Raw genomic sequence first — 25,768 nt, 5'->3', positions numbered from 1 at the left:
TCGAGAGCAAAGTCTCCATCTTTGCTGATTATACTAAATTGTGTAAGGTAATAGAATCAGAGCAGGATGTAATTTCTCTTCAGAAGGACTTGGAGAGACTGGTGTAAGGTTATCTATTTGGGATACAAGAATAAAAAGGCGACATACAAATTAAATGGAGATACTGTATATTGGCGGAATCCTTGATGGAGAAGGATTTAGGAGTGCTTGTAGACAGCAGGCTTAGCAATAGTGCTCAAAGTCATGCAGTAGCTGCAAAGGCAAACAAGATCTTATCTTGCATCAAACGGGCAATGGATGGAAGGGAAGTAAACATAATTATGCCCCTTTACAAAGCATTATTAAAAACACACCCTGAATATGGAGTACAATTTTGGGCACCAATCCTAAGAAAATACATTATGGAACTAGAGAGAGTGCAGAGAAGAGCCACCAAATTTATAAGGGGGATGGACAATCTAACTTATGAGGAGAGACTAGCTAAATTAGATTTATTTACATTAGAAAAGAGGCGTCTAAGAGGGAATATGATAACTACATACAAATATATTCGGGGGCAATACAAGGAGCTTTCAAAAGAACCATTCATCCCAAGGGCAGTACATAGGACTCGGGGGCATCCCTTAAGGTTGGAGGAAAGGAGATTTCACCAGCAACAAAGGAAAGGGTTCTTTACAGTAAGGGCAGTTAAAATGTGGAATTCATTACCCATGGAGACTGTGATGGCAGATACAATAGATTTGTTCAAAAAAAAGGTTGGACATCTTTTTAGAAAGGAAAGGTATACAGGGATATACCAAATAAGTATACATGGGAAGGTTGTTCATCCAGGGATTAATCCGATCGCCTTCTTGGAGTCAGGAAGGAATTTATTTTTCCCCTTATGAGATATCATTGGGTGATGGGACTCTGGGGTTTTTTTGTTTGCCTTCCTCTGGATCAATAAGTATAGATATATGATAAAATATCTGTTGTCTAAATTTAGGATAGGTTGAACTTGATGGACGGAAGTCTTTTTTCAACCTCATCTACTATGTAACTATCTAACACCCTGTCCCTCAATGCTTCCTCCCCGTCCCCTCATAGCCCCCTCCTCCAACTCACTGCCCACCCATCCTTCACTGCCCCTACCATTCCTCCCTGCCCCATAGTCCTTCCCTGTCCCCTTCCTGTCCCTCACTGCTTCCTCCCCGTCCCCTCACAGCCCTCTCCTCCAACTCACTGCCCACCCATTCTTCACAGCCCCCGCCATTCCTCCCTGCCCCGTAGTCATTCCGTCCCCTTTCTGTCCCTCACTGCTTCCTTCCTGTCCCCTCATAGCCCCCTCCCCAGTCCATCACTACCCCATCCCTCAATGCACCCCCCATCCCTCACCATGCCCCCCGTCCCTCACTGCGCCCCCCCTGTCCCTCACCGCGCCCCCCCCAATCCCTCACTTCTTCCTCCCTGTCCCCTCATTGCCCCCTGCCCAGTCCTTCACTACCCCATTCCTCAATGCGACCCCCCATCCCTCACTGCACCAACCCGTCCTCACTGCGCCACCCTGTCCCTCACTGCTTCCTCCCCGTCCCCTCACAGCCCTCTCCTCCAACTCACTGCCCACCCATTCTTCACAGCCCCCGCCATTCCTCCCTGCCCCGTAGTCATTCCCTGTCCCCTTTCTGTCCCTCACTGCTTCCTTCCTGTCCCCTCATTGCCCCCTCCCCAGTCCATCACTACCCCATCCCTCAATGCACTCGCCATCCCTCACCATGCCCCCCGTCCCTCACTGTGCCCCCCCTGTCCCTCACCGCGCCCCCCCCAATCCCTCACTTCTTCCTCCCTGTCCCCTCATTGCCCCTTGCCCAGTCCTTCACTACCCCATCCCTCAATGCACCCCCCATCCCTCGCTGAGCCCCCCGTCCCTTACTGCTTTCCCCCGTCCCTCACTGCACCACCCCATCCCTCACTGCGCCCCCCTCCCCGTCCCTCACTGCTTCCTCCCCGTCCCCTCATTGCCCCCTTATCACGGGAGACCAGGTACTTTTTACACCATTTATATATTACATTCATTACGGCAGCATTCACGGGAACATTCATTAGGCAGAACAAGATAATAAAAACAAATTGCGTTTATTTCGATAAACCCACGTACAACAAGAAGAAATATACAAGGAACAGTTTAAAATACACTTACTGGGGATCTGGGGGGGGGGGGGGGGAATCTAGGCTTTCAACTGCTTGAATGAGCTTACCCTGACTGGTATATACCCTCAGTTCTCCTGGTCCTCTTTTCGGCTTCAGTTCCTAGCCGTGACCGCTCTGTTTGATTTTGAGAACTTGGGCACAAATGACAGGACTTAGTCTCTGCGAGGCAAACTTTTCAGACTTCCAAACGAAGCCGGACGCTCTGTTATTTCGAACAGAGCAACTTTGAAAAGTGATCGACTAACCTCATTGGTTGGCTTGGATTGACTTGCTCCCTCTTTGGTCAGCACCTTACATACACTCAGTTGGGCTATCCCCAGAACAGAGGGGAAAGGAGCAGCCAATCGTAGCGTTGGAATTCCTCCCCATCAGCCAATAGAAAGAGGGGCTTGACCCCGGCTGACGTCAGAGTAGGCATGCCCAGCAGGCTCGAAAAGCCGGGTGCGCAGGAAATATGATTTTAGCCAAAAGGAGAGCAGACTCTATAGCTTCATCCTCCCTGGCTAACTCATTGCCACCTGCAGGGCCGGCTCAACCAAGTCTGGAAACTACAAAAGGTGTCCCTGCAGGGTGCCCTTTGTTCTCTGGACTTGGCCATTCGCTCTTTCATTGCTCACCAAACCTTTTCACACCTCTGGACATTCTCTCCCCTTTGAACTACGGACCCTATGCAGACTTGTTGGCAACTTAACTGGTTGCCCGGGCAAGCTGCATAGAGCCTTATAAGAAATGTATCAATCCTAATAAAATATACTTTAATCCATGGGGGACATTGGGAAGACTCATGACTGTAAGGGACTTAGGACTGGGAGATTGGGGCTCAAAACTCAGGAGTCTGGGGGATGCTGGACAGCCCCGTCGTAATTCTACCGGCAAATAGTTCCTGCACGCCGGGTAGAATGAAGGTAGCTCCGGACCCCGAACTCCTGCAAACAAAAAGAATTGCATTCTTACCCAAATAACCACCTAAAACTTACACACGGCAAGTTTCATGAATCTGGGGAAAAGGGAACATGGAAATTGGAAAAGCAGGGCTCACTTTAATGTTACATGTACATGTACCTGGCCCTTGGCTTACAGTGCTGGTAGCTGCCAGGGACCCACGGGACCCAAGCTAAACCAGAGGGTTTAACCTTTATTAGGAAGCCTGGTTACCCTTGCCTGTCAACCCCTCTCCAGTCCTTCACTACCCCGTCCCTCACTGCGCCCCCCGTCGTTCATTGTACCCCCTCTGTCCCTCACTGCTTCCTCCCTGTCCCCGCATTGCCCCCTCCCCAGTCCTTCACTACCCCATCCCTCACTGCGCCCGCCGTCTATCACTGCGCCACCCTGTCCCTCACTTCGCCCCACCATCTATCACTGCGCCACCCCGTCCCTCACTGCACCAACCTCATTCCTCATTGCGCCCCCATCCTTCACTGCACCCCCCCATTCCTCACTGTGCACCCACCCCATCCCTCACTGTGCCCTCCGCCTTCCCTCACTGCTCCCCTCCACTCCACACTGCGCTCCCCATTCCTCACTGTGCCCCCACCACTTCCCTCACTGCCCCCCCACCCCATTCCTCACTGTGCCCCATCCCTCACTGCGCCCCATCCCTCACTACACCCCCACCTCATCGCTCATTGCGCCCCCACCCCATCCCTTACTGCGCCCCCACCCCATCCCTTACTGCGCCCCCACCCCATCCCTTACTGCGCCCCCACCTCATCCCTCACTGTTCCCCCACCTCATCCCTCACTGTTCCCCCACCATATCCATCACTACGCCCCCACCCCATCCCTCACAGCACCCCCCGTCGTTCACTACACCCCGGTCCATCACTGCTTCCTCCGTCCCCGCATTGCCCCCTCCACCAGTCCTTCACTACCCCATCCCTCACTGCGCCCGCCGTCTCTCACTGCGCCAACCTCATTCCTCACTGCGCCCCCGTCCTTCACTGCGCCCCCCATTCCTCACTGCGCCCCCACCCCTTCCCTCTCTGTGCCCCCACCACATCCCTCAAGGTGCCCCCCCATTCCTCACTGCACACACACCCCATTCCTCACTGTGCCCTCCGCCTTCCCTCATGCGCCCCTCCCCCCACTGCACCCCTCCATTCCTCACTGGACCCCCCCCATCCCTCACTGCGCCCTCCCATCGCTCACTGTGCCCCCCATTCCTCACTGCACTCCCACCCCGTTCCTCACAGCCCCCCCACCCCGTTCCTCACTGCGCCCCCACCCCATCCCTCACAACACCCCAACTCATTGCTCACTGCGCCCCCACCCCATCCCTTACTGCGCCCCCACCTCATCCCTCACTGTGCCCTCACCCCATCCCTTACTGTGCCCCATCCCATCCCTCCCTGCTCCCCCACCACATCTCTAACTGTACCCCCACCCATCCCTCACTACACCCCCACCCCATCCCTCACTGCTCCCCCCATCTCTCACTGCTCCCCCACCCCATCCCTCACTGCTCCCCCACCCCATCCCTCACTACACCCCCACCCCATACCTCACTGCTCTCCCATCCCATCCCTCACTACACCCCCATCCCTCACTGTGCCCTCACCCCATCCCTTACTGTGCCCCATCCCATCCCTCCCTGCTCCCCCACCACATCTCTAACTGTACCCCCACCCATCCCTCACTACACCCCCACCCCATCCCTCACTGCTCCCCCCATCTCTCACTGCTCCCCCACCCCATCCCTCACTGCTCCCCCACCCCATCCCTCACTACACCCCCACCCCATACCTCACTGCTCTCCCATCCCATCCCTCACTACACCCCCATCCCTCACTGCTCCCTCATCCCTCACTGCGTCCCCACCCCATCCCTCACTGCTCCCTCATCCCTCACTGCGTCCCCACCCCATCCCTCACTGCTTCCCCATCCCTCACTGTGTCCCCACCCATCCCTCACTGCTCCTTCATCACTCACTGCACCCCCGATTACTCACTGCGCACCCCCTCATCCCTCACTGTGCCCCCACCCCACCCCTCACTGCTCCCCCATCCCTCACTGCACCCCCATCCCTCACTGCGCCCTCCCCCCCAATCCCTCATTGCACCTTCTTGTCCCTCCCTGCCCCCTTCCTGTCCATCCCTGCCCTGTAGTCCCTCACTGTCCTCCCACCCCCACCCCTACCCCTCCCCATGCTCCCCTCTTGTCGCCTCCTCTTCCCCCACTTGTACTCTGGTTATACTATGTATTGGTCTATAGTGCCGTCTGGTTATTACTCTGGGTCGTTATATACTGTATACACTAACCCTGAGTATAACCAGACTATACTATATACGTAATATAACCAAACTGTATTGATGGAATTCCAGGTCACCTCTGTGTCACACAGCACTGCGTGGCAAGATGCTCCACAGTCCTGGATATGTCCCGGAACATAGTTATTATACTGCATATCACCATGATGAGATGGGCGTGAGCACTCACTTTCAGCCGGCTCACAGGGGAGAGACACACATTGCAGCAGGTTTATTACTGTACCTTCAGAACAGATAAAAAGCGGGAAATCACACAGGTATCCTGTCCTCCTATAAGTTAAAACTACTTATGTATTTTAAGCCTTTTAAGAATGTTTTTGTACTAGGAAATGGGATCCTTTTCAGGAAATTTAGGGTTTGGACCAGCAAATCTGAAATGTGAAAGTGGAAACACTGCTGCTGACTCTGCTCTGGTACTACCTGCCTGCAGCATGGGGTAAGAGGCTGTTTATTTTTAAATGTTTAAGGGGTCTTAGAGGTGTTGCAAGGCGTGTCATGTTGGGTGTGGAGGGTCTTACAAAGGGTGCTCGGGGGGTCTCTATGAGGCGTTTTGGGGATCTGAGGGGTGGGGTTTTATATCATAGCATGGGTATGTGTTCCTAATTTATTTTGGGAAATGTTGGAGGTTATGTAGCTGTAGGTCTGCCTTTGAAAGTAGATTCAAAATATCTGCCCTGAGTTCAAACTTCTAAGCAAGATTGATTTATTTATAAAATGTTTTACCAGAAAGTAATACATTGAGAGGTACCTCTCGTTTTCAAGTATGTCCTGGGCACAGAGTTATGATGACAGATACGTGGTTACAAATACATAGTTACATTGGGCAAGGTAATACATTACTGTATATACAAGACATTGCATTGATTGTAATGTTCATGGGGCTTCAAATCAATAGGAGTAACTCAATTGTGCAAATAGTTCTGCCTTTGATAAAAATGGTCCCAGGTCCAATTGTACTGCATGTCAATGGACTCGAGCAGGGGACTACAAGTAAACAACTTCATTTACCATACAGAACTACAACCAGCTGATATAGAACTACACCTCCCAGCATCCTTTGCTGAGAGAGGCGGCTTGTTCAGTCACAGGGCAGGCTTGGTTACATCACTTCCTGTGCAGGACTACAATCAACAACTAGAATGGAACTACACCTCCCAGCATCCCTTGCCAGCTTGGACCAAAAGTGAGTATTGTAACATAAATCTTGCCCTTTGTCTATTTTAGATGAGATTTCAAGGTCCTACAATGATCTGTGCAGATGAAATAATTGCAGTTTAACAGGTATGCTCATTGTAATCTTATTAGGTGCAAATTTGGGCATGCAAACATTTACAAATGGCTTTTGATGTGATATATCTGTGCAGTTTATTTTAGAAATCATACTGCAATCAATATCCATCAATTTCTTACAGTATTAAAACATTTCCTATATATTGTTATATATAAGATAACATATACAAAAATTAGAACTTGGTGATCTATTTCAAACAATAAAGATTGCATTTTTTTTCGTGTGTGTGTGTGTGTGTGTGTGTGTGTGTGTGTGTGTGTGTGTGTGTGTGTGTGTGTGTGTGTGTGTGTGTGTGTGTGTGTGTGTGTGTGTGTGTGTGTGTGTGTGTGTGTGTGTGTTATATATATATATATATATACTGTGTAAAGCAGAAAATAGCCGTGTTAGTCCAGTTGCGAAGGTGCAGAATAAATTAGTTCTTCAGTATTCGGTGATACCTTTTTTATTGGACTAACAATTTATGTCATAGGACAAGCTTTCGAGAGTTATCCTCTCTTCTTCAGGTCAAGCAATACTGATATCAGACACTGTTTTTAAGTATACCTTTTGCTTGCTTCATTCATTGTAACATCGCCAGAAGAAGAGATCAGTGTATCTCGAAAGCTCGCACAAATAAAAGCATTTCGTTAGCCACAGAACGGTATCATCTATTTATTTTTTGATTATTGAAGCTCGGCTAACACGGTACTGATACCTCTACATATATATATATATATATATATATATATATATATATATATATATATATATATATATATATATATATATATGCAATACGATACCGCACGTGGACGAATATCAGAGGCAGCACTCCAAATGAATATCAAAAATCCTGTATTATTCAACAAAACATCATATCCATGGATATGATGTTTTGTTGAATAATACAGGATTTTTTATATTTTTGATATTCGTCAACGTGCGGTATCGTATTGCCTATTTATTTGTACAGGATTTGCACCCAATTTTTCTATTCAGACGGAGTGCCTATGGTTCTTTATTATCTGATATATATATATATATATATAAAATCAAAAAATAAATAGATGATACCGTTCTGTGGCTAACGAAATGCTTTTATTTGTGCGAGCTTTCGAGATACACTGATCTCTTCTTCCGGCGATGTTACAATGAATGAAGCAAGCAAAGGGTGTACTTAAAAACACAGAACGGTATCATCTATTTATTGAAGTGAAACTTCCTTAGTGGCACCTCATTCGAACTGGGGCAAAAATGAATTGTGGAGACAGAAATGAAACGGATGTGACGTCAGTGCTGGCAGTTGAGGCCGGGCTGAGTTCTGGCTCAGCCCGACCCCAACACTGACATCACACCCGCTCCACAAATCAGATGCGGCGGCGGCGGCGATAGCCGCCGGCGCCGCTCCTAATGGCCCCCGCTCCCCCCACATGGCTGATAACATGCGGCGGCGGCGGCGGCGATAGCCGCCGGCGCCGCTCCTAACGCCGCCATTCCCCCCGCACATCCGCTGCCAAGCCGCGCATGCTCAGTAATGATGGGGACTGGAGGAAAGCCACGCATGCGCAGAAGCGGTTGGCAGCGGCGCCGTTCCCCGCCAGCTGCCACGGCTGTTGACATGTGTCCCCGTCTGCTGCTCGGGACAGCAGAGACCGCCCGACCGGGACAGCCCCCCACCCACCCTTTCCTTACCCGATGGGACCTCCCTCCCAGCCCACACATGGGCCCGCCTAACTTCCACTACCGCTGCCATGCCGCGCATGCGCAGAAGCGGCTGGCAGCGGCGCCATTCAGCTCTCCAGTGACGCGGGCGTTTGCGGGCCCCCCAGGAAGCGGTGGTACAAAAACCCGGGCGCAACCCGCGCGGACCCCCCCCCGGACCCCCCACACACTGATGGACCCCCCCGGACCCCCCACACACTGACGGACCCCCCCACACACTGACTGACCCCCCCACACACTGACTGACCCCCCCACACACTGACTGACCCCCCCCACACACTGACTGACCCCCCCACACACTGACAGACCCCCCCCAGACCCCCACACACACTGACTGACCACCCCAGACCCCCACACACACTGACTGACCCCCCCAGACCCCCACACATACTGACTGACCACCCCAGACCCCCACACACACTGACTGACCCCCCCAGACCCCCACACATACTGACTGACCCCCCCACACACTGACAGACCCCCCCCAGACCCCCACACACACTGACTGACCCCCCCAGACCCCCACACATACTGACTGACCACCCCAGACCCCCACACACACTGACTGACCCCCCCAGACCCCCACACATACTGACTGACCACCCCAGACCCCCACACAACACTGACTGACCCCCCAGAGACCCACACACACTGACTGACCCCCCCATACCCCCACACACACTGACTGACCCCCCCAGACCCCCACACACACTGACTGACCCCCCCAGGCCCCCAAACACACTGACTGACCACCCCAGACCCCCACACACACTGACTGAGCCCCCAGAGACCCACACACACTGACTGAACGCCCCAGACCCCCACACACACTGACTGAACGCCCCAGACCCCCACACACACTGACTGACCCCCCCAGACCCCCACACACACTGACTGACCCCCCCAGACCCCCACACACACTGACTGACCCCCCCAGACCCCCACACACACTGACTGACCCCCCCAGACCCCCACACACACTGACTGAACCCCCCAGACCCCCACACACACTGACTGAACCCCCCAGACCCCCACACACACTGACTGACCCCCCCAGACCCCCACACACACTGACTGACCCCCCCAGACCCTCACACACTGACCCCCCCAGACCCCCACACACACTCACAGTCACACGCACACTCAGTCACACTCACACGCACACTCAGTCACACGTACACTCAGTCACACTCAGTCACACGCACACTCAGTCAGACGCACACTCAGTCACACTCAGTCAGACGCACACTCAGTCACACTCACAGTCAGACGCACACGCAGTCACACGCACACACATAGTCACACGCACAGTCAAACGCACACGCTCAGTCACGCGCACACTCTCAGTCACGCGCACACTCTCAGTCACGCGCACACTCTCAGTCACGCGCACACTCTCAGTCACGCGCACACTCTCAGTCACGCGCACACTCTCAGTCACACGCACACTCTCAGTCACACGCACACTCTCAGTCACACGCACACTGTCACACTCGGAATTCACACTGCCTGACCCCCCCAGACCCCCACACACACTGACCCCCCCAGAGCCCCACACACTCTGACTGACCCCCCCAGACCCCCACACACTGACCCCCCCAGACCCCCACACACAGTCACACGCACACTCAGTCACACACACTCAGTCACACGCACTCAGTCACACGCACACTCACAGTCACACGTACACTCACAGTCACACTCAGTCACACGCACACTCAGTCACACTCACAGTCAGACGCACACTCAGTCACACTCACAGTCAGACGCACACGCAGTCACACGCACAGTCACACGCACACGCTCAGTCACAAGCACACGCTCAGTCACACGCACACGCTCAGTCACACGCACACTCTCAGTCACACGCACACTCTCAGTCACACGCACACTCTCAGTCACACGCACACTCTCAGTCACACGCACACTCTCAGTCACACGCACACTCTCAGTCACACGCACACTCTCAGTCACACGCACACTCTCAGTCACACGCACACTCTCAGTCACACGCACACTCTCAGTCACACGCACACTCTCAGTCACACGCACACTCTCAGTCACACGCACACTCTCAGTCACACGCACACTCTCAGTCACACGCACACTCTCAGTCACACGCACACTCTCAGCCACACGCACACTCTCAGCCACACGCACACTCTCAGCCACACGCACACTCTCAGCCACACGCACACTCTCAGTCACACGCACACTCTCAGTCACACGCACACTGTCACACGCGGAATTCACACTTAGTGCAAATAGCTAATACAGGGGATGTGTGCCGAGCACGCGCATTCTAAGTCAAATTTATTTGCGTTTTGTCATTGAGATTGTATTTTGATTTTTAATTAAAACATCACCAACACCAACACAAATACAATTTCTGTGACAAAAGTCAAAGAAGTTTCACTTACTATGCGCGTGCACAGCACACACAGCTTTTTTTTTTTTTGATTATTGAAGCTCGGCTAACACGGTACTGATACCTCTACATATATATATTTCATTCCCAGTTAAATCAGCCCCACACTGATGAGACCCATTAAGGTCGAAACAGCTGTCTGTGGGTGGTTTTCTGGATATGCACCTTAACCCTGGCTATGCTCAAAGCTGTGACCATGCAGCAAGCTTAAGCCTATAGGAAACCATGTTAAAAATGGTTTTTGAGGCAAAAAGTGACACTGGGTGCTCTTTTGCATGTCATTTCCCAGAATCCCTTGCTGCAGTGGAAGTGCTGTATGCTGGGTGATAATGGGGAAAGGCGGGGTTGCAGACCTGCCTAAGACATGCAAATGAGCATACAGCTGTATTTGCATATTTGCTTTCCTGTGGAGGGTTTTTGTCACTTTTTTTACTCACCATAACTTAACTCAGTAATATATATATATATATATATATATATATATATATATATATTGTTCGACAAATCACCCAAAAATCTACTCGCCCAACCAAAAAATCTACTCCCCACCTAGTCCTGCCCCCAACCCCGCCTTAAAATAAAATATATAAATAAAATACATTTAATAAATTCCTAGTCAGAACATTCGTTTTTGACATAAATGTGTTTATTGTATTACATTATACTACAATTAGTGTGTGTGTGTGTGTGTGTGTGTGTGTGTGTGTGTGTGTGTGTGTGTGTGTGTGTGTGTGTGTGTGTGTGTGTGTGTGTGTGTGTGTGTGTGTGTGTGTGTGTGTGTGTGTGTGTGTGTAAATGTCGGATCTAGAAATAAAAGCCAGGTGTGAATGACTAGTTTCCTGAACCCCTTAACCAGTGTCTGGACGTCCCCGCTTCACAATATCTAAAGCAGCAATCCCACCTGGGATCTTACCTGATCCGCAGTCCCTCAATGTCCAGGTACCCTCATTCCCGCAATGTTATACATTGGAGGGGATGTGTTCCCTACCTGTCTTCTGGGTTAGGGGGGGTTCCGATGTCTCCCATGTGAAGCTTGAGTCAGATCTGGAAGAAAGCAGTATTGGTTATTTCGGTGTAGTATAGGGCAGTTAAGATATATAGGGTAAATAAGAGATCCAGAAACAGAGTGTGAGACAGACACAGAGAGAGGGTGAGAGAGAGAGGGGGTGAGAGAGAGAGGGGGTGAGAGAGAGAGGGGGTGAGAGAGAGAGGGGGTGAGAGAGAGGGTGAGAGAGAGAGGGGGTGAGAGAGAGAGGGGGGGTGAGAGAGAGAGGAGGGGTGAGAGAGAGAGAGAGAGCGGGGGGTGAGAGAGAGAGAGAGGGGGGGTGAGAGAGAGAGAGATGGAGTGAGAGAGAGAGATGGAGTGAGAGAGAGATAGAGATGGAGTGAGAGAGAGAGAGATGGAGTGAGAGAGAGAGAGATGGAGTGAGAGAGATGGAGTGAGAGAGATGGAGTGAGAGAGAGGGGGTGAGAGAGAGAGGGGGGGTGAGAGAGAGAGGGGGGGTGAGAGAGAGAGATGGAGTGAGAGAGAGGGATGGAGTGAGAGAGGGATGGAGTGAGAGAGGGATGGAGTGAGAGAGGGATGGAGTGAGAGAGGGATGGAGTGAGAGAGAGGGGGCGAGAGAGAGAGGGGGCGAGAGAGAGAGGGGGGCGAGAGAGAGAGGGGGCGAGAGAGAGAGAGGGCGAGAGAGATAGGGGGCGAGAGACGGGGCGAGAGACAGGGGGGTTGATTGTGCAGGGTGATTGTGTGACGGGGTGATTGGGTGACGGGGTGACTGGGTGATGTGACACTTCTGGTATCCTACACACACACACACACACACACACACACACACACACACACACACACACACACACACACACACACACACACACACACACACACACACACACACACACACACACACACACTCTCCCATACACACACACACACACACACACACACACACACACACACACACACACACACACACACACACACACACACACACACACACACACACTCCCATACACACACTCTCCCATGCATGCATACACACAAACACTCCCATGCACACATACACACTCTCCCATGCACACACACAGACACTCTCCCATGCACACATACGCGCACACACGCACACACGCACACACACACACACACACACTCTCCCACGCACGCACACACACACACACACACACACACACACACACACACACACACACACTCTCCCATACACACACACTCTCCCATACACACACACTCTCCCATACACACACACACACACACAGACACACACACACACACACACACACACACACACACACACACACTCTCCCATGCACACACACACGACAGGGGGAAGAGGAAAGGCCGCGCGACCGAGCACCACCACTGACCCGGTCGCCCCCCCCCCCCGCCCGTGACCATCTCCTGCCCTGCGTGGACAGCCACGGGACCGTGGGGAAGCGGAGACCAAGGAGGCAAGGGGGGAACACACCCGCTACCATCTCCAGCCCCGTGCGGGGATCGGGGGGAAGCAGGAAGTGGCACGGGTATCGGTGGGAAGCGGGGATTAAGGGGGAACACCTCCGCCCCGCGTGGGTATCGGTGGGAAGCGGGAAGCGGGAAGTGGCGCGGGGACCAGGGAGAGAAGCGGGGATTAAGGGGGAACACCTAGGAGGCAGGGAAGGAGCAGAGGGGCCACAGGATGGAGGATTAGAGAGTACTTACTCTCTAACATATTTCCGGTCAGAAAGAATGGCCGCTCGTTGGGGGCGGGCTCATATAGAGCCTTGCCGCGCGCCCACAAAGCCTGGGAGCGCGCGCCAATCAGCTATCAGGTAGGGGGATTTTTGTCAGGTAGGGGGAAATTTAAAAAAAAAACACGTGTGCTGCTTGGGCCAATATTTACTCGCCCGGGGGTTAAATCCACATGCCCCGGGCGTGTAAATGTATAGGATTGTCGAACACTGTATATATATATATATATATATATATATATATATATATATATATATATATAAAAAAACGTGTGTGTGAATTTGGAGCATTATACTGTAAAATGGTGTTAAGTATGTCTATACACTTCCAGCCCTTGATAATGAACATTGTGCACTGTATAATGATGATGAGTATCTCTATACAGTACACTCCCACACCCTGACAATGAATATGCTGCATTTGTATGATGTTGCTGAGTATCTCTATACAAGTACAGTATCTGATAATGAACATACAGCGCACTGTTTATTGATGCTGCTCAATACATATCCAGCCATTTTGTATAATACTGCCTTACTGTTCAATAACAAGCATTAAGAAATAAGCAATTCTTAATACAGTTATTTTGTACAATTTTTCTTTTTTAGCCTTTTGAAATTATACAGGAATTTCCAGAACTGTTTTTTTAATCACTGAATCGCCCGTTTCCTGCCCAAAAAGCCTACCCCTAATCAGTAAGGGGCGAGAATCAAAAAAAACGCCGGTTTTGTTGGCGGTTTTTTTTTTCCGCCAGTGGCGAGGTGAGAAGGCACTTTCCGCCTAAAATAGACACATTTTCCATGGCGAGTAGCTTAGCGGCACTATTCGCCACTCTAGAATGGCGAATCAGCCACGCAAGAAAAAGTTGGCAAGTTGATGGTGAGAGGCTGCTGATGAGCGGCGGGTCGGCACTTAGAAAAAATTCTGGCCTTTTTCCTGGCTGGGATTGATGCCGGGGGTCTCCTGAGCTGATACCATTAATACCAGCACCGGAGCCCCCCGGCATGCATCCGAGGCAGGAAAAATGCATTTAAAGGCCACTTCATTACCTTAGCGGCTAACCGCTAAGGCAATGAAGGGGTTAAACAGCCGTGCCAGGTTTATTGTGGGTAGCGGGGGTGGGTGAAGGGGGTATTTGGGCCTTGTTGTTTGTTTAGGGCTTGCGGGTGCGCTTAACCCCTTCACGACCGTAGCAGTTAATACCGCTACGGTCATGAAGGGGTTAAACTCTCCCGCTACCCACCCGCAAGCCCTAAACAAACCACCGTTGGGGCTAATACCCCCTTCACCCACCCCCGCTAGCCACAATAAAAACAAAACACACACAACAGCCCCACACTAACTAAAAAAAAAATATATATATATATATATATATAAATATTACTGTATGTTCATTTGCATGTCTTAGACAGGTCTGCAACCCTGTCTTTCCCCATTGTCACCCAGCATACAGCGCTTCCACTGCAGCAAGGGATTCTGGGAAATGACATGCAAATGAGCACTCAGTGCCACCTTTTGTCTCGAACTCGTATTACACAAGCCAATCCTCAAGCCAATGCATGCTGTTTTAAACACAGCTTTTAAACAGAGGCTGGGATGAGATGCAAAGCCATTAGACCTACTCACATACATGTTTCAACCTTGATGGGTATCATCAGTGTGAGGCTGGTCTTAATGGCAAGCAGGTTTGAGACTAGACTAGGTAATCACCACTGTCATTAAGGTTATGGTGGGTAAAAAAAGTGACATAAACCCTCCACAGTAAAGCATAATGCAACTGTAAATATTACTGTATGTTCATTTGCATGTCTTAGACAGGTCTGCAACCCTGTCTTTCCCCATTGTCACCCAGCATACAGCGCTTCCACTGCAGCAAGGGATTCTGGGAAATGACATGCAAATGAGCACTCAGTGCCACCTTTTGTCTCAAGCTCGTATTACACAAGCCAATCCTCAATATATATATATATATATATATATATATATATAAGAAAAGGGGAAGAGAGAGCGCACACCCATAGCGTAAAATAGTAAATTTTAATGAGGGGAAGGGGAGGAGGGGGTAAGAATTGCACTTACAAAGGTACAATAAAATCAAGCATATCGTGATATATAATCACCACCATCCGGTTAATCTCTGCAGCATCTTGGGGTCATTCCGATCTTGCAGTACCAGGATAGACGTCCCAATCAATGTCCAGGGTAAGTAAACTCCTAAAGACCTGTATCTATTCTCGGAGCTACTTCCAGGACTCCAATACAGGTCTTTAGGAGTTTACTTACCCTGGACATTGATTGGGACGTCTATCCTGGTACTGCAAGATCGGAATGACCCCAAGATGCTGCAGAGATTAACCGGATGGTGGTGATTATATATCACGATATGCTTTATTTTTTTGTACCTTTGTAAGTGCAATTCTTACCCCCTCCTCCCCTTCCCCTCATTAAAATTTACTATTTTACGCTATGGGCGTGCGCTCTCTCTTCCCCCTTTTCTTTTAGATTCCCTGTGGATGTGGTTTGTCCACTTTGAGAGCAGCCGGAGACCCTCTACACCAGAACCAACATCATCTATTGGACTTTTTTGAGGACTGGTTTTTACACTCTTTTTTTATTTGGATTTATATATATATAGCAATATCATTGTCATTTATTTTTATGGTTTACAGGTTTTAAAATTATTATTTTTATTTTCATTTTTATTTTCATTTTTTTTGTGCTAGATAATATTAACATATTGTTCATTGTACTAGTTTATACAGTGTTGAATTATCACAGCCAGCTCTATTTTATACACCTAATACCATAAGCAGAGGCGCAGCTTTTTTCTTTTGTTTGATATATATATATATATATATATATATATATATATATATATATATATATATATATATATATATATATATATACAGTATATCAATTACACCAACAACACCTATACCCCCCTAACATACAGTATAGTAATGGGCACAATGACTATTATCCACAAATGGATAATAGTGCATGTGTCCATTTAAAATTACATACAGAACAATAAATACATTAAATACATATAGCACTCACCCATGTCCGGCTGCCACGATGAAGGCCATCCTCATCTTCATCCTGCCCATGCCCCATCCGCTTCTGCAAAACAGAAACAAGAATAAAAACATCCAATGTAATGTCACCTAACCCTTTAATCACCGTAGCGGTTAATAACCGCTACAATCATTAAGGGGTTAACCCACCATCACCCACATACCCTCCCCCACTACACCCTCACCCCATGAGGCCTAACCACCCTCACCCACTACCCACAAGGGAGGCCTACCCACATACCCTTGGGGCCAATACCCCCTCCCCCCACCCCACCACATACAGTACAATAATGTGCCAAATAACTATTATCCAGATAGGGATAATACATTATTTGGCCATTATTAAGCACATTAACTAACATAGTAAAATAAAGAAAATTCTACTGACCTCACCAATAAGAAGGCCCCGTCGCCAGCATCATCCTTGTGGTCCGTTGCCAAAATAATACATAGCCAATACATTGCAATGACATTCACATATCAATGAACCCCTTAATCACCTTCTCGGATACTAACCACAAAGGTAATTAAGGGGTTAAGCCATCCTGGCCACATACCCACCCTTCACACATTCCTTTGTACAGTGGCTTCATCATATAAAGATAAAAGAAACTATATATATATATATATATATATGTATATATATATACACACATGATGAATCAATATACAAATAAATGTGTCAGGGTTAACAAAAACATGCTCCAATAAAAATACCACTTATCCATAACACCCTCAATGAAATACAATGCGATTTCCTAAACAAATAAAATGTAATCATCCAATCTAAAGCATCAAATGCCAATCCAAAGCCTCAAATGCCACTTAAAACAATGCATTTACATTGTATACATGCTGCATAAAATGTAAGCTACATGTAGACGATGCAAATCAATGTTAACAATACAATATTTCAAATAAAATAGCATTACATCAAAAGAAGTTTACAATGTAATCCAATAAAGTCACCATCAATCAATTAGCATACATGAATTACATCCCAAAACAATTAAAATAGCATCCATACCAATTACACAATTAACTATAGCAACCATTAAAGAGAACAAGTTACCATCATACAAAATAGGACACCAAAAATTACAATATACAAAAGCAAGCCTCACCATTACCTAAAGTACAGCATAGAAGCCCAAAAATTACATCTATCTAATTATAAAATACATTGCACACACATCTATGCATAGCAGCATAGCCACAATCATTTAAAATAGTGCAAACCAAGCTTTTAAAACACTATTATTTCTTACCCTGTATGTATATATCTCCCTAGACATACATACATACATACATACAGTGGCAAGAAATGATGTACAATAAAAAAAAACAACACATGTAAAAAGCAACAAAAAACACAATTACATTAAATACATTTCTTTAGTTCACTTACCATTACTTGACCCACTCACCGACTCCCGTTGAACAGCTTACTCACGAACCAATCCACGAACAGGAACCCATAAAATAGTAAACCAGAAAATAATAAACATTAAAATAATAAAACACGACAATCCAGGGGTCTTCTACTTCTAATCCATCTTTATCTGTATTCTTGTTTCTTCTATCTTCTTCCGGGGTCTTCTTCCCGTCTGCTGCCACGCCCTGGTCTTCTTTCTTCGCCGGAGGTCCTTCCTCCTCGGCGTCTCGCTTCAAAATGAGACGACATAGGCTTTTAAAGGCCCATGACGTCACATTTTCGTCATGGTTTCCACGGCTCTGATTGGGCCGTGAAAACCATGTGTTTTGGCCGATAAAAATAAAAATGATGACGTCACTTAAAGGCAATGAAAGCACAGCCAATCAGAATGGCTTTGCTTCAATTGCCTTTAAGATGACGTCATTAAAAGAAACATGGCCGGCCTCACATGGTACGGCAGCCAATCAGAGCGTGGGAAGTCTATCCCTACTCTGATTGGTTCTAGTACCATGTGACAGGCTTTCAATGACGTCATATCCGTTATTCCCCAAGCCTCTGTCACATGGTCTACTAGAGCCAATCAGAGATGGGATGGAGTTCCCACGCTCTGATTGGCTGCCGTAGCATGTGAGGCCGGCCATGTTTCTTTTAATGACGTCATCTTAAAGGCAATTGAAGCAAAGCCATTCTGATTGGCTGTGCTTTCATTGCCTTTAAGTGACATCATCATTTTTATTTTTATCGGCCAAAACACATGGTTTTCACGGCCCAATCAGGGCCGTGGAAACCATGACGAAAATGTGACGTCGTAGGCCTTTAAAAGCCTATGTCGTCTCATTTTGAAGCCAGATGCCGAGGAGGAAGGACCTCCGGCGAAGAAAAAAGACCAGGGCGTGGCAGCAGACGGGAAGAAGACCCCGGGAGAAGATGAAGAAACAAGAATACAGATGAAGATGGATTAGAAGTAGAAGACCCCTGGATTGTCGTGTTTTATTATTTTAATGTTTATTATTTTCTGGTTTATTATTTTATGGGTTCGTGAATTGGTTCGTGAGTAAGCTGTTCAACGGGAGTCGGTGAGTGGGTCAAGTAATGGTAAGTGAACTAAAGAAATGTATTTAATGTAACTGTTTTTTGTTGCTTTTTACATGTGTTTTTTTTTTTTATTGTACATCATTTCTTGCCACTGTATGTATGTATGTATGTCTAGAGAGATATATACATACAGGGTTAGAAATTATAGTGTTTTAAAAGCTTGCTTTGCACTATTTTAAATGATTGTGGCTATGCTGCTATGCATAGATGTGTGTTCAATGTATTTTATAATTAGATAGATGTAATTTTTGGGCTTCTATGCTGTACTTTAGGTAATGGTGAGGCTTGCTTTTGTATATTGTAATTTTTGGTGTCCTATTTTGTATGATGGTAACTTGTTCTCTTTAACGGTTGCTATAGTTAATTGTGTAATTGGTATGGATGCTATTTTAATTGTTTTGGGATGTAATTCCCAAATGGTGACTTTATTGGATTACATTGTATACTTCTTTTGATGTAATGCTATTTTATTTGAAATATTGTATTGTTAACATTGATTTGCAGCGTCTACATGTAGCTTACATTTTATGCAGCATGTATACAATGTAAATGCAATGTTTTAAGTGGCATTTGTGGCTTTGGATTGGCATTTGATGCTTTAGATTGGATGATTACATTTGATTTATTTAGGAAATCGCATTGTATTTCATTGAGGATGTTATGGATAAGTGGTATTTTTATTGGAGCATGTTTTTGTTAACCCCGACACATTTATTTGTATATTGGTTCATCATGTGTGTGTGTATATATATATATATATATATATATATATATATATATATATATATATATATATATATATATATATATATATTGTTTCTTTTATTTTTATTTTATTTTTTCATGATGAAGCCACTGTACAAAGGAATGTGTGAAGGGTGGGTATGTGGCCAGGATGGCTTAACCCCTTAATTACCTTTGTGGTTAGTACCCGATAAGGTGATTAAGGGGTTCATTGATATGTGAATGTCATTGCAATGTATTGGCTATGTATTATTTTGGCAACGGACCACAAGGATGATGCTGGCGACGGGGCCTTCTTATTGATGAGGTCAGTAGAATTTTCGTTATTTTACTATGCTAGTTAATGTGTTAAATAATGGCCAAATAATGTATTATCCCTATCTGGATAATAGTTATTTGGCACATTATTGTACTGTATGTGTTGGGGTGGGGGGAGGGGGTATTGGCCCCAAGGGTATGTGGTAGGACTCCCTTGTGGGTAGTGGGTGAGGGTGGTTAGGCCTCAAGGGGGGGGGGTGTAGTGGGGGAGGGTATGTGGGTGATGGTGGGTTAACCCCTTAATGACTGAGTGGTTAATAACCGCTATGGTGATTAAGGGGTTAGGGGACATTAAATTGGATGTTTTTATTCTTGTGTCTGTTTTGCAGAAGCGGATGGGGCATTATCAGGATGAAGATGAGGATGGCCTTCATCGTGGCAGCCGGACATGGGTGAGTGCTATATGTATTTAATGTATTTATTGTTGTTTATATATTTTAAATGGACAACTGCACTATTATCCATTTGTGGATAATAGTAATGTTGCCCATTACTGATTGTATGTTGTGTATTGCTATGTTTATTGGGGGCAATTGTCCCCAATAAACATACTATTATGCGTTAACCCCTTCATTGCCTTAGCGGATATCCGCTATGGTAATGAAGCAGCATTAATGTATTTTAATAATATTGTGCGGGAGCAGGGGGTCACCTAAACTGACCCGCATTGATTTGTGGCTCAGAGACCCCCTGCTTCCCGAGTTACAGGCCCCGGTTTGGGGCATCGGTTACAGTGTCGACGCCATATTTATTGCGGGCACGTAGCGTATGGGACCCTATAAACATGGCGGCGACACTGCCCACCCGATCACACTTACCGGGGCCTGTAACTCGGGAAACAGGGGGTCCCTGGTCCACAAAGCAATGTGGTTCAGCTCAGGGGACCCCCTGCTCACTGCACAGTATTATTAAAAAAATATTCATGCTGCTTCGCTACCATAGCAGATAGCCGCAAAGGTAAGGAATGAGTGTTTATTGATATGTGTGTTTTACTCATAGTGTAGATGTGCAGAGGGTCTCCGGGGTTGAACCGCTTTGGTTTTAGGTCCGGGGACCCCCTGCTTCCCGAGATACAGGCCCCTTTAGGGGGTGCCGGTATCCCTCTGCTTTGTTTACATTCCGCGGTCACGTGATCGGGACCTTTAAATGCAGAGGGATACCGGCACCTCATAAAGGGGCCTGTATCTCGGGAAGCAGGGGGTCCCCGGACCAGAAACCAATGCGGTTCAGCTCCGGAGACCCCCTGCACATGTACACTATGAATAAAAATGGTTTAAAAAATAATTTTTAATGTGCTGATGTTTGCGCAGAGAGAGCGGCGGATCTCTCTCTGCTGCAGACAGATCTCGGCAGGGGACGGCTTCTCGGTAGCTTCTCGCCAGGCAGCCGTCTCGCCACCGGTTACACGCCATTTTATCAAATGGTGGTGGCGCATTCATTCGCCAGGGATTCAGCCCTTACAGCATACAGCGAGTTTAACACGCCAAAAACATGGCTAATTGCAAAACTGGCTAATGCATTTTTTCGCTGCTTACTGCATAGACCCCAATGTATCTTAATTTCCCACCATTTCTTTCCAGCTGTTCAGCACAAATGTCAGGAGGATGTTCCAAACCAGACTGGATAGTGAAAAGTCAGGCTTTGAAGTCCAAAATATCCCAAAATAGAAGAAAAACCCAGATCAGTGCCGGAAAGTTAAGTCCAAAACTCTATCCTGCAACCACTATACCAAACTCTGCATGTCAAGACAAGCAAGAAACAAAGAAAAACGACACCATGCAATCAAGGATGTATCATTGTAGAGGAAATAATGAAATTATAAGGGAGAAATCAGCTTATAATCGGAAGCAGGGAAACCATGCTGGTGATACTCTCTATCTGTGCAATGAATGCGGAAAAGGGTTTGATTGCAGTTCAAAGTTAGTAGCTCATATGAGGGCCCATACTGGGATACGGCCCTATAAGTGTACTGAGTGTGAGAAATGCTTTAGCTTCAGCTCAAACCTTGTTAAACATCGGAGAATCCATACGGGGGAAAAGCCCTACATATGCGTCGAATGTGGCAAGAAGTTCACCATAAGTTCAGCTCTTGTTACTCACCAGAGAGTCCATACGGGGGAGAGACCCTTTAACTGTAATGAGTGTGGAAAATCTTTTAGCGACAGCTCGAACCTTATCAAACACCAGAGAACCCACAGAGAAGAAAGACCTTATAGTTGCCAGGAATGTGGAAAATCCTTTAGTGACAGTTCCAACCTTGTAAAACACCAACGAACCCATACAGGGGAAAGACCTTTTTTGTGTGGGGAGTGTGGGAAAAACTTCAGTGATGATTCCACCTTAGTAAGACATCAGAAAATCCACACACAGGACAAACCCTACACTTGTAGGGTTTGTGGGAAAACGTTTAGTGAGAGTTCCAGCCTCATTAGACATCAGATCATTCACACTGGGGAGAAACCCTACACATGCATTGAATGTGGGAAATGTTTTAGCTTCAGCTCCAATCTCGTAAAACATCAAAGAACACATACCGGCGAAAAACCTTATAAGTGCATAGAGTGTGAGAAATCCTTTAGCACAAGCTCTACCCTAGTAACTCATCAAAGAACCCACACGGGGGAGAGGCCTTTCAGCTGTGCCAACTGTGAGAAAAGGTTTAGTGACCGCTCTAACCTTGTAAAACACCAGAGAACCCATACAGGAGAAAAACCGTACAGTTGTACTGAATGTAAGAAATGCTTTGCAGAGGCATCCAGTCTCATTAAACACATAAGAACTCACATGTAAAGGGACACCACCCACAGTGAAGAAAGATCCTATAGTTGGCAGGATTACGGGGGGAAATTGGCTACAACAAGTAGGCAATTTCGGCTGCATGTTTGTTTTATTATTTAAATATCTCCTCTCCATACTGTACAATACAGATGCTGTTTTCAACTCTAGTTTTCTCCCTGCCCATTGATTTTTGTAAACTGTGTATTTTTTTCCTATTCACAAAAACATTAAAGAATATGGCTGCTAAGCCCCTCTCAAAAAATCTTATCAAGAAAATACATTGTTTATAAGATTCTTTGTAATCTGCTTGAAAAACAGCTCTGTGCTTCCTGGCGGAGTGGTCAAAGTGACCATAAACAGCAGATATTGCCATGTCAACCCTACTGCTGCAGGGTTTGGGCCGTTAAAATACAAAAGGAAAAGCATCTAGGAAAAAACAAAAAAATTATTAATCTGTTAATCTGCTTTTAAGGGCAACATATTGAGCTCGCTTTCAAAATAGGTCATATTGGGGCGAACTGCAGCTTTATTGGAGTGCACAAATCCTTTGGATTAAGTGGTGTAACCCATTTAAACTGAATTTTTCAAAGATTTGAGGGTGTTTTGTTATTTTGAAAACAGTTTGTTCAGTTAAATGAAGTGGAAAGTTTGGTTTGTAAATAATGTGCAGCGCTGTATACAAATGTACCATTAAGTTAGGCAACTGCATTAAACTATTAAATGGAGATGTGAATGGAACCTTATAATTCTGTGAAGTCTGGCTAAAACGTCGGTTACGATTTATCCATAGGAGAGGATCTGCATACAGGACATACACTGCTTTGTAGGACCCTACTATGGGAGTAACTTATGTACAGTATGTAAGAGGGTGATCCTATTCAAGTCTATGGGAGCAACTGATGTGTATGAGAAGGTGATCTTGACTTTTAAGAGTATGATCCTATTACGGTTCATGGGAGTAACTAATGTGTGTAGGTGAGTGATCCTATTAAAAGTCTATAGTGGCAACTGAAGTGGGTAAGCGGGTGATTCTGACTTTTAAGAGAGCGATCTTATTAGTGTCTGTGGGATAACAAATGTGTGCGAGGATAATTCTGACTTAAGACCGCGGTTGTCCTGCAGAGCTTAATTTTAAAATGAATCTATTGACATAGTTGGTACAGCATGGGACCGGGCGCACCACAGACCACTGTGCCATACCAGATACGTCATCATTTAAATGCATAAGAGACACTCCACTTCCGTTTTCTCCATCAGAAGTGGGGTGGGGTGGTCGCAGCCAATACTGAAGCAATCGAATGGCTCGCAAATCCCAGAAGTTCGGTGGCACTCAGGAGCTGGTGGATTTACGGCAGTGAAAAGGTTAAAATTGTGTGTCACACAGGCTTTGCAAAGCGTTACAAGGCACTTAGGCATTAAACGGTTCTGGGTCATTTTAATGGTCCGAGGATGCAAATGTTTGTGGTCAATAAATCAGACAGCAAACAAGGGATTTTTTTTATTGTACAGTATATGATAATAAACATCAGACATTTTCCAAAAGTGGTGGTTTGGGGGTGAATCTACTACTGTTTTTCAGAAAACAAGGTGTGGGTTGGAAGTGCAACCTCTGAAGTGTTATATAAGTCGGCCCTGTGAGTGAGCATGTTCCATGGCTAAGTGCACCTCCAATAGCACTTCACCAATCCCAGAGCAATGGGTTGCTGGCCCCTCTGGTAGTGAAAGGGTCAACAGCATACATAGAGTTTGCATTAGGCCCCGCTTATAGTGCTTATAGTGCCAGCGACGGCGACTATAACCGATGACGTCACCCGTCGCCACTAGCGAAAGTTATATTTTAGTTTTAAGCGACGTCGCTGGCGACAAGGCCAGTGACGTCACGAAGGGGGTGGGCAGCGCTCTCAGATTGGTTTAGAGACAGTCACATGGCGACTGTCTCTAAAAAAATCAAATTTACCAGGCTTCAAAATTTTTGGTCGCTCCGTCGCGCTTACTATAAGCGCTTGCGACGGAGTCAATGGATTTGTTTTCGAGCGACATCACTTCACCGTCGCCAGGCACTATAAGCGCAGCCTTAAACAGAGCTGTCAAGCTTCAAGCTGCCATCACTGGGAGGTCGGCCCTCTGGAATGCGTGAGATTTTTGAGCCGGGCTCAGACCTGGATGTTGAGAATTTTGTGAATAAAATCCGACAAGACAAGTTTAATTGGTGACTAGTAGCAGCAAGCCAATCACGGGTTTGTGCTGAGTGATGTTCTTAGCTCTGCCTCCCCTGTGCTGCCTCTACTCATCTGCTCTGTAATATAACACAGCCCAGTTGTCCTAACCAATCGGAATCATTTTAGCATTTTTTGCAATGCTACCAAGGTACACAGTGCTTTATAGAAATAGCAAGACAGGACTCAGGCTAAGGCCCCGCTCCCAGAGTCAGCGCGCCCGCACTGCAGACAGGCGGGGCGCTGACAAACACAGACCGCGATATGCGGTCTGTAGGGAGCGGGAGGTGGGCGGGAGTGGGAGGTTTGAGCGGGAGGGGGGGCGTGGCTTGAGCGGAGGGACCCGCTACTCTCCCCCCCCCCCCATCCCTCCATGGCTCGGGTAAGTAAAGCAACACACACACACACACACACACAGAGGCAGGCACTCACGCACTCAGGCACACACATACACACACACAGACAGGCACGCACGCACTCAGACACA

At 47.2% G+C, this 25,768-nt stretch overlaps 2 protein-coding genes across 5 annotated transcripts in view; one reads left to right on the top strand and one right to left on the bottom strand.

Moving 5' to 3' along the window:
• Positions 1 to 25,768, bottom strand: part of LOC142495586 (uncharacterized) — a 72,630-nt gene that overhangs the window by 20,219 nt on the left and 26,643 nt on the right. The window lies entirely within an intron of this gene.
• On the top strand, positions 5,623 to 23,790 carry LOC142495587 (uncharacterized). Of its 3 annotated transcripts, none has more exons than XM_075601264.1 (3): positions 5,623 to 5,888; positions 6,677 to 6,733; positions 21,868 to 23,790. In XM_075601264.1, exon 3 carries the CDS (start codon positions 21,881 to 21,883, stop codon positions 23,075 to 23,077), a length of 1,197 nt encoding a protein of 398 aa, XP_075457379.1. In that variant the 5' UTR covers positions 5,623 to 5,888; positions 6,677 to 6,733; positions 21,868 to 21,880; the 3' UTR covers positions 23,078 to 23,790. The 3 variants fall into 3 exon arrangements, with proteins under 3 accessions (XP_075457379.1, XP_075457378.1, XP_075457377.1); XM_075601263.1 differs by lacking the exon at positions 6,677 to 6,733 and adding an exon at positions 6,504 to 6,635; XM_075601262.1 differs by lacking the exon at positions 6,677 to 6,733 and adding an exon at positions 6,468 to 6,635.

This window comes from Ascaphus truei, chromosome 5 (genome assembly GCF_040206685.1).
Source record: "Ascaphus truei isolate aAscTru1 chromosome 5, aAscTru1.hap1, whole genome shotgun sequence".
Classification (NCBI taxonomy): Eukaryota; Metazoa; Chordata; class Amphibia; order Anura; family Ascaphidae; genus Ascaphus; species Ascaphus truei.
Note: the sequence above shows the minus strand (reverse complement) of the source record. Positions and strands in the feature narration are given on the sequence as shown.